Source organism: Anabrus simplex, chromosome 2, assembly GCF_040414725.1.
Source record: "Anabrus simplex isolate iqAnaSimp1 chromosome 2, ASM4041472v1, whole genome shotgun sequence".
In the NCBI taxonomy this organism is placed as follows: Eukaryota; Metazoa; Arthropoda; class Insecta; order Orthoptera; family Tettigoniidae; genus Anabrus; species Anabrus simplex.
The window spans coordinates 409,176,413-409,193,872 of NC_090266.1; the positions used below are offsets into that span (position 1 = coordinate 409,176,413).

Here is a 17,460-nt window from a genome sequence, read left to right on the forward strand (position 1 = left end):
AACCACGTGAGGGTTCGATCACTCATTGATACAGGCGCCAGCGTATCAGTAGTGTCCCAAGTTCTGGTAAATGAACTACAATCCAAAGTAAACATCCCGATTATCCCAGTTTCAAATTTGAAGATTCGTGGAATTATCCCGGATAAATCCGTCATATGTAAGAACCAGGCATTATTGGACATCGAAATTGGAAATTCAAAATTTGCTCATACATTTATTATCATGAATAAAATCACCTATAACTTGATCCTAGGGGCCGATTTTATGACTGAATACCAGGCTGTGATTGATATGGGGGATAACTCTGTCAGATTTAAGCACAGGGAAGGTATTGAGGATACAACCATGAACCCTCAGTCGGAGATAGGAGAGCATGAAGAAATTTGGAACACCGAAGTCGTGAATCCGCTTAGGACGGACGAAAGTGTCATGAGTGAGACGGATGATCATGTGACCTCTGATGATTATAAGCTATTTGCGGCAGAATTGCAGGAAGGTGAAATCAACTGTGGGAAGGTTATAGCAGATAAAGTTAATGCAGCTGTAATAGGTCCCGAGGGGAAGGAAAATTTATTCAAAATTTTAACAAAGCATAGCGACACGTTTGGCTCAAAACCTGGAAAAATTGAAAATTTTGAATACGAATTAAACGTGAATGATTGGTCCCCGTATAAGAAGAAATTATATCCAATTGCCGAGAAATTCTATCCCCAAGTCCGCGAAGCTATTAGAGAAATGGAAGCAAGTGGATTGATATCGAAGTCACCGACGCCATTTTTGAATCCTTTAGTGATAGTGAGGAAACCGGACGGATCAGTGCGTATTTGCCTTGATGCACGTGCTATCAACGAGAGATTAGTCCCAGAGTATGAGCAGGCCCCGCCTATTAAAGAGATCCTGAAGAGATTTAAAGATATGGAATATTTTACCACTTTTGACCTGACGTCATCGTTTCATCATATACTGTTGGAAGCTAAATCTAAGTTGTTGACGGGATTCTTATTCGATCAACAGACTTATGTTTTTAATCGTCTCCCATTCGGTATTAAGAATGCGGGTTCGGTTCTCATTCGAGCTCTTGACCGCAATCTAAGTCCAAAGGTCAAAGAGGCGACTATCATGTATGTGGATGATATCTTGGTAGCTACAAGAACACTTTCGGAACACTTGGAAAATATTAATGAAGTCCTCACCGATTTAGGAAGGCATAACTTCAAGGTCAACCTATCGAAATCACATTTTTGTCAGAAGGAGGTGTTATTTTTGGGTCACCTTGTAGATGGAGATGGTGTGCGACCAAACCCAGTCAAAATTGAGGCCATTAGGATGTTTCCTAAGCCTACTAAAGTAAAACATGTTCGGCAGTTCCTTGGAATGTGTCAATTCTTCGCTGATCATTGCCCTGATTACACAACCGTAGTAGCACCATTGCAGGACCTGCTTAAGAAAAATAATCGATGGAAGTGGGACCATAATTGTGATGAGGCGTTCGCTCAGACCAAGCAACGATTACTGCAAAATGTTAAGCTCGGATACCCTGATTTCAGTCTCAAATTCATAATTCAAACAGATGCCTCAACCATAGGTATAGGAGCCGTGTTACTACAGGAAAACCCCAATGATCCAAGCATAAAAACCTATATTGCCTTCATGAGCCGGAAATTGCGGAAGCATGAGATAAAGTATACTATCACGGAATTGGAAATGCTGTCTATCGTGAGCGCTTTGCAATATTGGAAGAAGATCGTGTATGGTTTTCAGATTGTTATCCGTACCGATCACAAAGCGCTGACGTTCATTATGAAAACCAATATGGCAAGCGAGAGGGTTAGCCGTTGGGCATTATTTATCCAGCAATTTGATCTAACAGTCGAACATTGCCCCGGGAAACTCAATATTTTGGCAGACACATTGAGTCGACATCCAAACCCGGAGGAAGTCGTAATCCACCAAATTGAGTTGATAGAAGAGGATTAGGAGGTCTTAAGGAATCTGAAGGACATCGGAGCAATACAGAAGAGAGATGGGTTCACTAACTTGATGATAGAGTTCTTTAACAAAACATTGCAGCCAGACAATCCACAGTATGACAGAGCTAGTAAATTATCAGCGAGCTACCATTATTTGAATGGGGTTCTTCATAAGTTTTTGGATGAGGAACACACGAAACTTCGCATAGTCATACCATCTGAAATGCAAGTACCGGTAGTCAACCATGTACACCGGGTCATTGGACACGGAGGTATAGGGAAGGTCTTGGCAACTATCCAAGAGACATTCGTGTGGGCCAAGATGAACCAAACAGTCCGAAATGTACTACGATCATGTGACGTCTGCCAAAGGATTAAACCTAATCCGTACTTACTTAAGCAATCTCCGCGCCCACTGTTACCTACTGAACCCCGCGAGATATTCGCAATGGACCTGTACGGACCACTCCCCAAGGCCCGTAGGGGAAATCAATTCATCCTTGTTAGTTTAGATGTATTCTCTAAATTGGTAGCCTTGTATCCGCTGCAAAAGGCAAATTCTAAAACTGTACTACGAGGAATTACTTCACATATCATTCCACAGATGGGGAAGCCTAAGAAGATCCTTACTGATCATGGTAGTCAGTTCACATCTGCTGCGTTTGCAAATCAATTACGACAACTAGACATTCAGCATGTACTTAGTTCGATTCGCCATCCCGAATCGAATCCATCAGAGAGGATCATGCGAGAGATTGCAAAATTTTGCAGGATCTATTGTTCCGAGGCACATTGGCGGTGGATTGACGTGGTGCCCATTATAACTAAATGTATTAACACCACGATCCACGAAGCAACAGGACAGATACCGGAAGTGGTCCACTTTAACAGATATCCGGCCAGGCCATGGCACGATGCAGTAGCATGTCCTGTAGATCCACGCGTATCCAGCGAAATTTGTATCAGAAAGACACGGGAACATTTGGAGGCACAAGCAGAACGACGATTGAGAAGGCTGAGGAATAAGCGATTCCACCGTCCGTTGAGGGTTGGCGAGCTCGTTCTAGTAAAGAAGCCTAGTGTATATAACCCAGAGCAGAAGGTGTACCACAAGTTTTGCAAATTGTTCGTGGGACCTTTCAAGATTATACAAACTTATGACAACAATGCTTACAAAGTTCAGAGCTTGGATGGAAGTTCGGAGAACATCTATAACGCTGCAAATTTAAAGCTGTACCACACGCCAGCAGACCACAGGGAAGCAGAGGATGAACGAGAGGAAGCAGATGACGAGCCGGAAGAAGATGATGTCGAAGAAGAGGATGAAGAAGATGACGGAAGGGAAGAAGAAGTCCAAGTAATCCATACACCAATTGAAGCAAGGCCATGTCCAGAGTGTGGAGAGATAGACAGCGACGTGCAGGAATTTGTCAATACGATCCATCAAATCGAAAGACAGAACGAGGAGTTAAGGGTCAGGAACCAGATGTTGAGAGACGAAATCAATAGCCGTCGCAGAACAGAGGATCCAATGTCAAATCATGATAGTGATGATATGGACACATCATAAAAAAAAATCTCATGATGCTCACTAGATTTTTTTTTACCTGGGCAAGAGGAAGATGAACCCGAGTGACTTAGGCCCATAATCAATCATGATTTGATCGGTAAAATAATATGATACATTTATTGAAATACAGAGGAGTGTATTTGAAAATATTTCGTTTAGGTAATGTCGAAATCAGAGCGAAGGAAGGACGACAGACTGGAGCCTGACGGATTAGCTCAACCCGACAACTTTTAGCTACTTCACAGCAGGGAATATCATTAGTTGGCGTACAAGGAAATACAGAGTCCACAAATAAGTCTTGGTCAGGAAGAGGAAGGGGGAGAGTCATACAAAGAAAACCCACCACATGAGTAAGACCTTGGGATATTTTTGGTAGGACGGAAATTCCATGACCTCATGGAAAAGTACAGCGGCTGAGTGTACGTTCGCTAGCCTAAGTTCGAGCAGGTGGAGATTTAAATCACGTGACCGCTTGCCGGCCAATAGTAAAAATGTGATGGGAGACTCAGTGATACCATCTTAAGGAATGATGGATGAGATATTTTCGTAATTACAAAAGTATTCAGTAATAAATTAATATGAGTACGCGGATGGATGTAATGAATTTAGTAGATGTCATGCATGGAAAAATAATCAATACTTATTGGCAAATTAATTAAATTGAAGGCTGGATTTCTTGGAAACCGGACAGCTTGAATCTCATTGGCTGAAAGAAGACCACGTTGTCAGGGACGCTTACAAAGGCGCGAAATGTGAGGAGCGAAATCCATCCATATCTCCTAAATCTGTGATCACCTGGAGTTCATATTTTATCCAGCAGATATGCTAGCGGAGTGGATTAATTTGATGTAAATTTTAACTTCCAATTCGGAGTGCAAGTACCGATATTAAAAATCCACCCCCTCCCTAAGGGGCATGACGTCAACAAATCCGCGGGAAAAAGGCTTCATCCATATATACGGAGCTGAATTGACGGTCGCAAGCCACTTGTCTTGAATCGTTGGAGCTGAATTGACGGTCGCCAGCACACGTGAATTGAATATCGGGAGCTGAACTGTTGGTCGCCGGTAACTTAGAATTCTACGGACGTACAGTCATTTAATGGCGCGAGCATCCGCCAGTGTTTGTAAAGTGTGATCGCGCTCAAGCAACATGTTAAATCTGGAAATAGTTAACGTAGGATAGTGTTTTTTTTATTTATGAATAATCAGTGACGTAAAGTAATTATCCTGCAAGAGAGTAGTATAAAATATATCACCATAAGTACGTACATAATAGACTGTGTGACGAACAGTACTTTAAGGAAGTAGTAGCCTGTACTTAGCTATACCGAACCGATGTAATGAACACGTCAAGAATGCCGTATAAATCGGGCGTATCGCGACGGGCGAAATAGTTGACACCTCGTCGTACGTGTCCAGGTCCATTGTGCGGTAGGTGGACGAAGATTAAATAGTGTAAATATATTAAATTCTTGGGTCTAGGATAGAAATTTGTTGTATCCAAATTAAAGCATACAGTGTTAACGTAGTAAATGGTGAAGGTTTGTGGTAATCAAGATATGAGTGTAAAATAATCATGTGCCAGGAAATCTTTTGTGAAACTACGCCATCAAGGATGGAGGAGTAAAACGCAGAGAGGGGCTGGATGAAGCCTCTCGTCTGCAAAGCTGCAATGGAATACCGATAACTAAGATGAGTACTAAACTGTAAAATATATTTGGGAAATGTTATCGTGATGGGAAAAATGGGAATAACTTGATTATACTTGGTTACCTTCTGTAACAAGATGGGTCGCTTAACGACCCCATCCTAAATTTGTAGCACGGACAGTAGTAAATCATAATAATGTAAATAATCGGGTCTTTTATGTATTCAGTTTGTTGGAGATGTAAATTTGTATATATAGTGTAGTACGTTAAGTCATGCATGCATTCATATTTTCTTTGTAGTCGATAATTTTCTTTACATTTGATTTTGATTATGCTAGTTAAATAAGACCCGATATGTGCTTTTATGTTTTGTCATTTTAACGAGCCATTTAATGACATGGAAGGAAAATCCAGCTTCGCCATACCAAGTGTGTTTTGTTGAAATTAATATGGTCATATTTTCAAAGTGAAGTTGTTAAATTTGTGAGATGCGATTAATATAAAATTGCCAAGTAAATCATATCTGGAGTGATTAGTGCCAGAATAAATTGAATTTGTAAAAGGGGTTATGCGTTAAACATAATAAGAGTGGACTACCGTATTACAGGCGAAATTATTATTTTTTTAAATATTAATAATAATAATAAATAAATAATATAACTACTTTTTTTTTGTGAAGATATTTTTTTTTAAATATGATTTGGAGATAATAATAATTTATAGGATCAAGTGTTGAGTTTATTGGGAATCATTTAATGACGGGAGGTCGTTTTAATTTGGAATTAAAGTGCGTGATAACTTAATTTGATCGATTAATAATATTGAAATGTAGATCGGTGTTAATAATCCGTACATGTTAATGAACGTGTGGTTTAAATTACGGTCCAATTTTTTTTTACGTATAAATGTCGCGTTTTGATGTTGCGATTCATTAGCCGGAACATGTAGTGCTAATATTACGAGACCATGATTGTCAAATTTTGGTAAATATAATTTCAAGATGTTACGATTATTTGTGGAGAATGAACTAAGGCATAGATCCAAATGAGATAGAAAATGTGAAAGAATCTGCAGTCAGATAATAAAAGGTCGTACGATGTCCGAAATGAATAAATAAGTCAGTTGATAATTCTGTGAGGAATAAATAAATGAATCGAGGAATATTGAGATAGAGAGGAAAATAAATTCCGTACGAGAGACACTTAGGATATTGATATGAGTGTAAAATGTACGGGCAGTGTCACAGAGAAATACTGAGTTACGCAGCGGGTAGAATTCGAACCCGTGACAGCATGTACGAAATAAATAGACTGCACAGTTATTCGTTGAGATACAACGGATCTAAGGATAATGAGAGTTCAGATTCCACAGAAATGGTCGTATATTGTATTCATTGTAATAACGAGTGAGGACAATCATGATGTCGTGATAATAATAATAATAAATATTGCAGATAAAGGATTGGACCGCCTTAATTAATTGAGCGTTGATAACGATGTTAAACGGGAATCTAATTGAGAATATGCAACCGATAATAATAATAATAATGTAAGGACGATGTTAAATCACCGCGGTCGGATTAATAATAATTGTCATAATAATAACTGTAATGATGTCGTTGGTTGATCAGTGAAATGTTTGTAATTGCGACCGATATCTTAATATATATTTGGCGGAAGTGACCGGTCCATTAATAATAATAACCTTTTTAAGTGACGTGAAATATAATAATATCTTGGGTCACCTATTCATTAATAATAATAATAACCACGAGAGGGATATAATAATAATAACAGTAATAACCACTTGGTGTTTGCATCCCGCATAATAATGACGATATTAATCAACGTGACAGTGCCAGGAACCGTTGAATAATAATAATAATAATAATAATAATAATAATAATAATAATAATAATAATTTCGAGGTGATAATATCGTGAATTAAATTATTTGGTGACGATATCCCTCTATTCGTATGTTGAATAATGAGAGTGATAATATTAGAATCATTTTTTTTTTACCGCGTTATTGTACGGTTTCCGTACGGGACGATGTTACAGTCATACTTGCGTGTTTGTTTACTTCGCTCGCGATGCGAGGGGGGGTCACTGGCCACGGTATTTCCCACCGCTTCTCGTTATCTCATCTGTGGCAGTAGTCTACTGAGGCTAACTGGTGACAATTCAGATCACATGTAAATAAAATGTAAATGCTAATTCATTGGTATGGTACCAGCTGGATATCGTAAGATAGGGACTGTCCGTGGAATCCAGTTTTCGCACTTCACGAGAAACATTACCCAGTCCGAGTACCGGTCTCGGAAAAATGTATATAGCCGGAGTACATCATCTTAGTTAAATCGGGAAGCCGACCGTAACATGGGTTATGCTCGGGCTCCCGATAGAAGGAAGCTATATCCTTGAGTAACGGTTCGATTCAAATGGAATCGATCCGTAAATTATACCTCCAAAATGTCATTTTATTTCAGAAGCAACGCAGCAAGATATTGATACCACTTGCGGTATGGCAAGTGATTTATATATGTAACATGTGTGTAAATTCAAATATTGTTGCCACGTGTATCAAAGTTTTATACGTCAAATGGCGTAATAAACCGCTCCTTCTGGCAAATTATTTCAAAGGAAACCACTCTCATAATCTTTTTATTGTAGTTAGATGATGCCCTTTTTGAAGTAACAGTCACTTCCTAGTCCTATCATGGAGTCCTTAAATTCAAGTTACAATCGAGCCTTCCCCCTTTTAATTTTAAGTTGCTCCGTTCATCCCCGTGTTCTATTATGCCGTTATATTTATATTTGATGATTTAAATAATGAACCGACACCCCTGAGATAAATGCTAGTCTGGGACTCGGGAGGTGGACGGGTGCAATATTCCCTGGTCAAATCAATTGTGCACGACCCGTCAGTTAACTCTTTTGAAGCAACCCCTCGCGGGTTAAGTAGTGATGCTAGCAATGGGCTAATTAAGGGTCAAAAGAATGGGATTATCAAACCTGTAAGGATGGTCTATTGGATTTAATCTTAGCTGTCTCTTAACAAAGACCACAATTTTATATTGCTAGCAGTCTTGCTTGATTACATTAGAAATACTGTATATTACATAAATACCTGCATACTGATTGCAGATTCATGGTAACTACCTAACTTCATATCCTCATATAGGTACACCACACAAAAGATGAACCAAAATCAATCAAAACTGACCTTATTCGTGTAGAAAACTAAATTGACCAAACTGTAAATTGGTCTTGTGCTCAGAGAAATTCCCAATTGTATTTTTCAAAACAGGCTTACGATACACCGAAAAGACCTGTCAGCATTAAATAACTTCCAAAAAATGTATAAACTGGAATTTTGATCAGCCTTCCATGTGTGCCCAAAGATTATTACTAATGCATTGAAAATACATTTTGAAAACTTTCAGATATTCTACCTTACATGAACAGCTTCTTTCACTTATTATTCTCAGGGATTGTGAATCACACACACACACACACACACACACACACACACACACACACACACACACACACACACACACACACACACACACACACACACACACACAATCATCATTAAATTGAAAAACATAAACTCAGTTACTTGAACAGTGTACATCATTATTTCAATGTATACAGCACATCCCACATTTATTGTTATTCTGCTTAAAAATCACAATCAAAGTGCTGACTTTTTTAACATTTCAAGCAGTTGCCGTTACCAACTTTATGGTCTTTGCTTAATAGGACCAGCTTAGACTAAGAAACAATGCTACTAGACCATGGGATGGAGGAGTTTAAAAAAATTAATGGTGAAAAAATGTAAACAGCCTATGGGATGGGTTTAAAGCAGTTGTTGAGGCGTGTCAAAACAGGAAAGGTATGTACCTTTAACTCTTAGGTTGCCCACGAGTGGAATTTAATATATTAAATGGTCAGAGATCCAGAGTCACCTGTGTAGTAATAAAAAACTCAACAGATGGCAGTAAACGACACTTATAGGTCGGGATGAAAGGAGAATCCTCAAATAAAGTTGCATTATCTCTCTGCTAGCTTTTTACAAGCTGTGAGAGGCTATCATGTTCAGTCAAGTATGCGTCACAAGTTCTGAGACCGGCTTTTTGTGATTTATATACCGGTAGCTATTTTGCGACATGGTTAGTAAGAAGACAGCCAGTGAGCAACAGATTGCTTCAATTTTGGACTCTACGGATGTAAATGAAAGTGATATTTCATTTGAAGAGTCCAAAGACTGAAATTCAAGTAGTGAGTCTTCTCAGTGCAAGAGAAACTCTAGTGCCCTGGAGAACAAAGCAGCTGACAAAAGGACTGAGGTGAGTAACTTGGATCCAGGAACTTCAAGTACCATTCCGATATAATATTAATTTTTTTTGCTAGGGACTTTACGTCGCACCGACACAGATAGGTCTTATGGCGACGAGATATTAATTAAGGACCTATTTTACATTCATATTTTTACATGGAAATGGAGCCTACAGAATACTTTCTACTACTTTTTGATACCAAAATTTTTACATAATTCACCAAGAAACAGTAATTCAGGGAAACAAATGGAAATAACAGGCAACACCTGCAACTAGAACATGTAGAATTAAAGACTGGTCATCTCCAACACTATCTGATGTTAGGGCTTCCATTGGCGTATTAAATTATTTGTGGAATGACTGTTATGTCATATTTGCACAAATATGCTGCCGCGAAAAATATTCTTTATCATCCTACGAACATCTATGGTGCAGTATATCCAATGTTCAAGGTTAGTAATTAATATTACGTACATATGCATGCTTACAGCTAGTGTTTGATAATTCTGGAAGAGTTTTAATTTGCCACATTTGCGGTCCGTGTACAGACATAAAATGCTTCCGCCCACGTAGGGCTAAAGGTGATAAGGAATGATAAATACCGTACCCACTATGTTACAGCAGGGAAATAAAAATATTAAAAAGTAGGTGCAGGTCGTAAAGGAATAGAGATTAAAGGAACTAACTAGGAAATTGAATTTGTAAAGAAAGTTAGCTAAAGAAAACATGAGAGCAAACATAATTGGCAGTCATATGAATTTTAGGGAAATATGGGAGAGTATGTAAAGGTACTTTAAGGCAGAAAGAGGTTCCACGAAGTACCGATACCCAGGGATCGTTACCGAACAAATGAAGGATGTATGCAAGGAATTACAAAAGGCAGAAGTATTCAGTTAGCCGTATGTAAAGATAGTTGATATAAGCATAATGTCGAGGTAGGGGAGGTAACTAATACTGGCAACGTACTGAAATTTACCTATGATAGTAAATACACTTACAAGAAAGTTACAAATGTTTAAACCTAGACAAGGAACTAGGATTGATAAGATTTCTGGGGATATACTAAAGACCGTGTCTGAAATACCATTTTCATGAAGGAACTGTACCAATTTAAGAGTTGCTACCATAACCATGGTGTACAAAGGAAAGGGCTATACAAAGTAGATAATTAATTACAGGCCGGTCAGCTTGACATGCATTGCAAAATTATTAACTAATTTTACAGAAGGCAGTTCCAAAAATATTATTCCAGTGCGGCTCAACTGGTAGTATTCCAGCAAGATATAGTACCATATTTTAGGTTTAGGAGGTCAAATGAACTGTATTGCCATTGACCTATACAAGACTTCTGATAGGGTAGATCATGGCTGGACTACTGTCAAAAATGAGGATTGCTGGACTACACGTGGTTGAATGAGTGGCTAAATTTCTAGGAAATAGCACTATGAGAATTATAGTAAGTGAAGCATTATCTGATCCTGTAACGATCACAAGGGGTGTCAGGCAAGCCAGTAATGTTGGATCTTGATGTATTGTAATGTATATAAATGATATGAGTACCTAAGGAACTGGAATCACAGTTGAGGCATTTTGCAGATGATGTTATACTGTATAGAGCAGTAAATAAGTTACAGCATTGTGAGCAACTGCAGAAGACCACAACAATGTTGTGAGATGTAGAGCAGGCAATGATAATATGGTAAGTCAGGTTGTAAATGTTACCAAGAGGAAAAGTCCTCTCAAGTTTAAGTACAGCTTTCATAAAGTGAAAGTACCTCGTGGAGATCACTGTTAAGTACCTATGTGCTAATATAAGGAAAGATCTCAATCAGGGAATCACATTAATGAGGTTGTAAATAAAGGTTACAAATCTCTTCATATGGTTGTGAGGGTATTTACAGGTTGTCGTAAGGATGTAAAGGAGAGGGTGTGTAAGTCACTGTTAAAACCCCGATTAGAATATGGTTATAGTGTAAGGGACCCACACCAAGATTACTTGATATGAAATGGAAAGGTGATCCTGATATGTGACCCATACACTGGAAACATTAACTGGGATCGTACCAGTGATTTACACACCCTCTCCTTTACATCCTTAAATACCCTCCTAACGATCTGAAAAGATCTGTAAACATTATTTGCAATCTCGTTTATGCGATTACTCCATTGAAGATGTTTCCTTTTTAACACCTAAGTACTTAAAGCAGTAACACTCTAACACAGTAATTAAAAACTGAGAGGACTTTTCCTCTTGGTGAAACTTACAACTTGACATTTCATCCTGTTTATCGCTACCACTGTAAACACAGGAGCATATGGTAATCAGCCAAACGGGAATATTTTACCAGCAGGAGATGAAATAAAATGAAATATTCTCATACGAAGATTAAACTAGCTGTAAAAAAATTAGACACAGACCTGATAATAGAAGTTACAGTAGAAAATACCAATAGCAAATAAAAAATTAGTTTGAACTTTCGGGATAGCAGTTGACAACCAAACTCTGCAGAAAGGAAAAAGATAAGAAATATAATCTAGCTTCCTTATGTTGTGCACTGCAGCACGGTTGAGACTGTTCATCTGTTGTGTACCAGCTGCCCATATAGGCTACATATATAGATTAATTCCATTCTTTTACATGTCCCCTGGGCTAAGATTAAGGTGATTCTACTAAATTCTACTCTCTGGATACGGTAAAATGTTTTCCACAACCAGTATAAAGCTAATTATATGAAAGTAGTATGTGTACAAGAGAGAAATCCTGATATTCAAATGACATTTTTACTCACTAATCAAATATCCAATGAGTGCCATCCAAGGGAACTCTAGAAGTCCAGTTTCTTTGCCTCCATAAATTCTTGCATCAGCCACGGGTCCACAGATGTCCATGGGAAGAAGGTGCACATTCCGATGGTTGCTAACATCCTGTACCGCATATGATGATGGTTGATTAGTATTAGAAGGCTGTGTGATGGGTACCACAGGATCTGGACAGCAAACCACTGGTATTCTTCCGGAGAAGCCACAGCGGGATTCATGAAGGATTCTCAAATCTGGATCCTGTCCATCGAGGATAGCCAAGATCACTGGACATTCACGTATATTGACACAGATGCCCGGTCGGTTGCTGGGCTTCCTGCAACGTTCCCCAATATTCTCTGAAATGAAAACATGAAAATTATAGATAAGGCATATAATTGAGCAGAACCAGAGTACTAACAAATAGAAATCTTATAATCAGGTCGCTTATCACTAGCTGAAAATGAGTTCAGTCCGTGAAGAATTATAAAACTCGACAAACTTGGAAGTGTCCCGGTAGAAAGATGCTAGGGGCTTTACGTCGCACCGACACAGATAGGTCTTATGACGACGATGGGATAGGAAAGGCCTAGGAGTTGGAAGGAAGCGGCCGTGGCCTTAATTAAGGTACAGCCCCAGCATTTGCCTGGTGTGAAAATGGGAAACCACGGAAAACCATCTTCAGGGCTGCCGATAGTGGGATTCGAACCTACTATCTCCCGGATGCAAGCTCACAGCCGCGCGCCTCTACGCGCACGGCCAACTCGCCCGGTGGTAGAAAGATGAACTACTTCAACAGATGGCGTCAGCTGCAGCCTACTTTGAACTGAAAGAAGAATGCATGCACCAGTCACCCTTTTGTAGTTGATCGAGGAAGAGTGCTTTTAAAATTGTGTTCATACATTTCATGAAGTACTACAATTACTGTATTATGTTCAATCTTTCAGTTACAATTAGTTCACCGAATACAATTTTTATAACGGTACGTTTACATTTAATTAAGTTAATGTGGTGTTCAGTGTAATATAACCACTGTTTCCGAAGGTATAATATTGTATAAATTACGAAAACTTACCACTCAGTGTTTATATTCTGACAAATTATGGAAAATCATTTGACTCTTCAAAAGAGAAAAGGTTTAATCGAAGTGCTGTAGTTCTCGACAATCTGATTTTCAATGGTGAACATTCAAGCAGCGATGATGAGAATGATAACCATGGGTGTGATTCTGGGAAACTGTTTCTACATTTCAATGCAGCAGCACAACCCGGGAAATGTGTTTATGAGGAGCATAAAAGTGACAGTTGACCAAGGACCTGGCATGAAAACATGCCATGAAATATAACCTACACAACACCATAGGCAAGGTGGAATTTTTTGAACTACATAAAAATACCACAGTGACTGTTTATAAAACCAGATGGGCACTAATGCACTGTTTTCCCCCGGATATAATCACTTACAGGGGCTCACAGATGTATCCCATATAACAAGTCCAATAATGCTTGTAAAGTGGTTTTTGAGCTTTAACAGTAGCGTAGCCAGGGTTTCAGTTTGGGGGAGGCCAATTAAGGTATTACTTCGCCCAGACTTTTATTTTGATAGATGTTCAAACTTCCAGAGTTTAGGTGGTATTGCAACCATACCACCCATGCCATTGCCCCATAAACATATATGACAGCATCATTGCCCCCAAAACCAGGCTACCGCCGCCATACAGTATACGCCAAGGCGTTCGATGGTATGGGACCTTTTCAGTCTAGAGTCAAATGCCACCTCATCTAGAAAGCGAAGAAAAGTAAACTTCAAAGTGATGGGTGAACAAAATCTCTTTCGACCGTGCAAAGATCAACTGCACTTCTTACGTTCCATAGAATCAAACCTCCGGCCTCCCAGGGTCATGGTGCGTTCGTGGCATAAGATCTAAATACAACACTAAACTAACTTAAAGGTATAAGTGAACGTAGGAAACTAGGATGCATTTCTACAGCAAATGATAAGTAAACGAAAGTGTTAAACCTATTTATTATACCTTGATAAACACATAATTAATTGAATGCAACCCTGAATAAAACTACATAATAAAAACAAAATGTATAATGTCTGGTGGACTAAATACAAACTTGGAGATATGACTCGGTTCAGTGAGAATTCCAACAATTCATTATATTTGATAATTTAATCAGTTGATCGATCGTCTCCTTTCTGACATGACGATGAGTACACCTAGATCATTTAAACATTATTAATTTGAAATATTGTTAAGTACAGGAATATCCTTGTAAATGCGACGGTTCTCATTACAAGCTATCTTCACTATTAGAAGAAACACACAGTCCACGCCAAAATCGGAGACAACTTGGAGTGGTCACCTAACTATTTAATTATACTTCTAATTAATAAACAAAAGAATAAGCTATTACTAGTGGACACTATCACCACCAACAGTACAATTAAAAAGATGTCGGGTCTGGAATCGAACCCACATCTCAATGAACCCGATAACAAAATGACAAGACAGAACCCGTTCTCGAATTCATACATAAAACATGAAATAAATATCAAAGAACATATTCAAAAGTTATATACACACATTATAAACAGAAGTATCAGCAATAAACACATGCGATTGGCTGTATTTCGAGGAACTAAAAAACAAACCGACAAAAATCCAGGGTCTGCCTTGGAATTCGAATCGGTGGTCTCCAGGATGCCACCGACAAATTGATCTCTAAAATTACCTATCTCAATTATTCATAAGATCAACAAAAATACAATACTGACGTTCCAGTTATTTAATGTCTTTACAGATAAAAACATGAATGATTTTAAAAGAAATCTTCTAAATGCGATCGTATATTTGTGAATCCTTTAGATTTTCATCTTGGTGCACAGGCTTGAACAATACACTTGGCAGAGTCCCTTCTTACGAGGGTGGACTAGCGCGCCCTTTTATAACCATAAATCATACAACACACAGTCACACCTTGTAATGGCTGGCCGTAGATCACTCATTTTAAACACACTCAAGGTAAGACGACCTGTCCCCCTGAGGAAGCTTGACAAATATATATAATTTCAACTGATATCCTATTATCATATTCAAAAGCTTCATTGGCTTATTAATTCTCTGCCCGCTTACAATTTTTCAACTCACATCAAGGCACTATTCATCTTTTCAATGTCACATCCATAGACTTGGTATACCCAGGTTCACATCTAGTCGATCGCACAGAATAATCAGCCTATGTTTTCCTGAAAATTTGAACTCAGACAAAAATCTCAACTGGATTTAAGCGTATCCATAACTTTATTCTCATTTTAAAGAAAAGCATATACTTCTTGACATAGAAGGAATACTCTATATAAAAAAATGGGAGAACGTCCGTTCGTGTCCAGGCTTGCCACAACTTACACAAATTAATACAGCCATCTCTATATTCGACTCATGCAAATTTACTTTAAAACCAGAGGGCCTTCCTACACCCATGATTATTATGCCAATATTGGCATTTTGAAGACACTACCGTCATGCATTATCAATATAGAGTGAATATTCCATATAAAGGAAGATATTAAGTTTAACGTTTGAAATCTTCAATGAAACAAACCTTTATTTTACCCTCTCATTCTAAAGCACTATCAAACTTTCAGATATTTCATCATTAAAACATGCACACGCGTTACTTTAAATTTACATTCTATAGGCCCTGAAATTTAGCCCATATTACAGAATTTCCGTACCCATCTAGTTAAACATTATTTAATAAAATATGAAGACCACTCACAAGTCTCTCCCTAATTCAAAAATACTTGCAATATACATTACTGACCTAGCTTATGTGATCTACATATTTACATAAAAATAACCGTGCAATCTAATCGGACAATACATGAAATTTGATATAATCGTCATGTCAAGAAATCCATGGTTCGGACCTCGGCAAGGCCCCTGGCGTCGTTTAACCCCTCATGGTGCTGGCGTGGATCACTGGATCGAATCCTCTTCTTGTCCAGCTGAGCACCTTCATAATCCTAGGGTCCTCTTCTTCACTGTAATAAGTCTAATGACGTTCGATTAAATTACATCAAACACGCGGTCGAATATCCGGTTATATATTTGTCCCGTTAGTCAAAATTACCACATACTTTCTGTACTTTAACTTTATCTATAACTTGACAAAGTTTTCACACAGCGTGCTGGCAAAATATATATTAGCGCTCCCGAATACAGGTAAGGCCAAGACACCAGCGGACCGTACGTCTGCCTCCGATACTTCCCGTCAAGTCTTAACTTCCTCATCATGGCGGGCACTTATATAATTTCACCCCTGCACGAACAATAGACGGCGAACAGTCCCCACCACATTTTGCATATCAGTGGTTTTACGAGTTGTGTGATAACGGCAATGCGCTCAAATCTGTGACTTAGGCCCGGTTTCATCAACACATGTTAAATATATACTAGCAAGTAGTTAGTTAATACGGAGTTAAAATTTTAACATCTTGCTAGGTTTCTTACGTTTCATCAAACTTTTCTTGTGAAATGTTAACTAATCGACTGTTAACTCTTCCAATATTGCGAACTGGTGCGAATCAAGGAGGCAGTGGCACGAACATGCTGTTTTAAAGCGCTCTCCGATGCGCTTTTGTTTGAGTACAGCTGTAAAATGTGGACCGAGAAGTGAAACGGAATCGTAGTTCTAATTTTTACTCCTTCGAAAAAGAGTTGTTAATTGAATTAATTAGTTAGTAAATGTATATAAGTTATTGAGTGCAAGCGAACGGATGGCTTGACGATAAAACAAAAGGACGAGGCGTGGGAGAAAATCCGCGATGGTTTCAGTGGGGTTAACAGATACTTTTTTTTTTATCGGGTATCCACTGTCACCTAACAAAATCACTTCGTTAATTGTCCAACTTCAAACTGTGCTCCGATATGGGAGTTATTAAATATTGTATTGTCGTGTGCAGAACCAGACCACCTAGCAAATATATCCCTGATTTGGAGGTTAGGCTCATTAATCACCTGAACATTAACAGAGAATTATCCCTTCCGATTACGATATATTTTGGCCCAATTGCGTCCAGATGATTGGATTATTTCATGTGTGTAATCTATT

At 38.5% G+C, this 17,460-nt stretch overlaps 1 protein-coding gene across 1 annotated transcript in view; it reads right to left on the reverse strand.

The window, feature by feature from the left end:
* The window catches only part of LOC136863561 (CLIP domain-containing serine protease B4), a 243,077-nt gene that overhangs the window by 125,846 nt on the left and 99,771 nt on the right, over positions 1–17,460 (reverse strand). Inside the window, exon 2 of the mRNA XM_068225994.1 lies at positions 12,328–12,696. Coding sequence (XP_068082095.1) covers positions 12,328–12,696 — 369 coding nt within the window. The remainder of the gene's footprint in view (positions 1–12,327; positions 12,697–17,460) is intronic.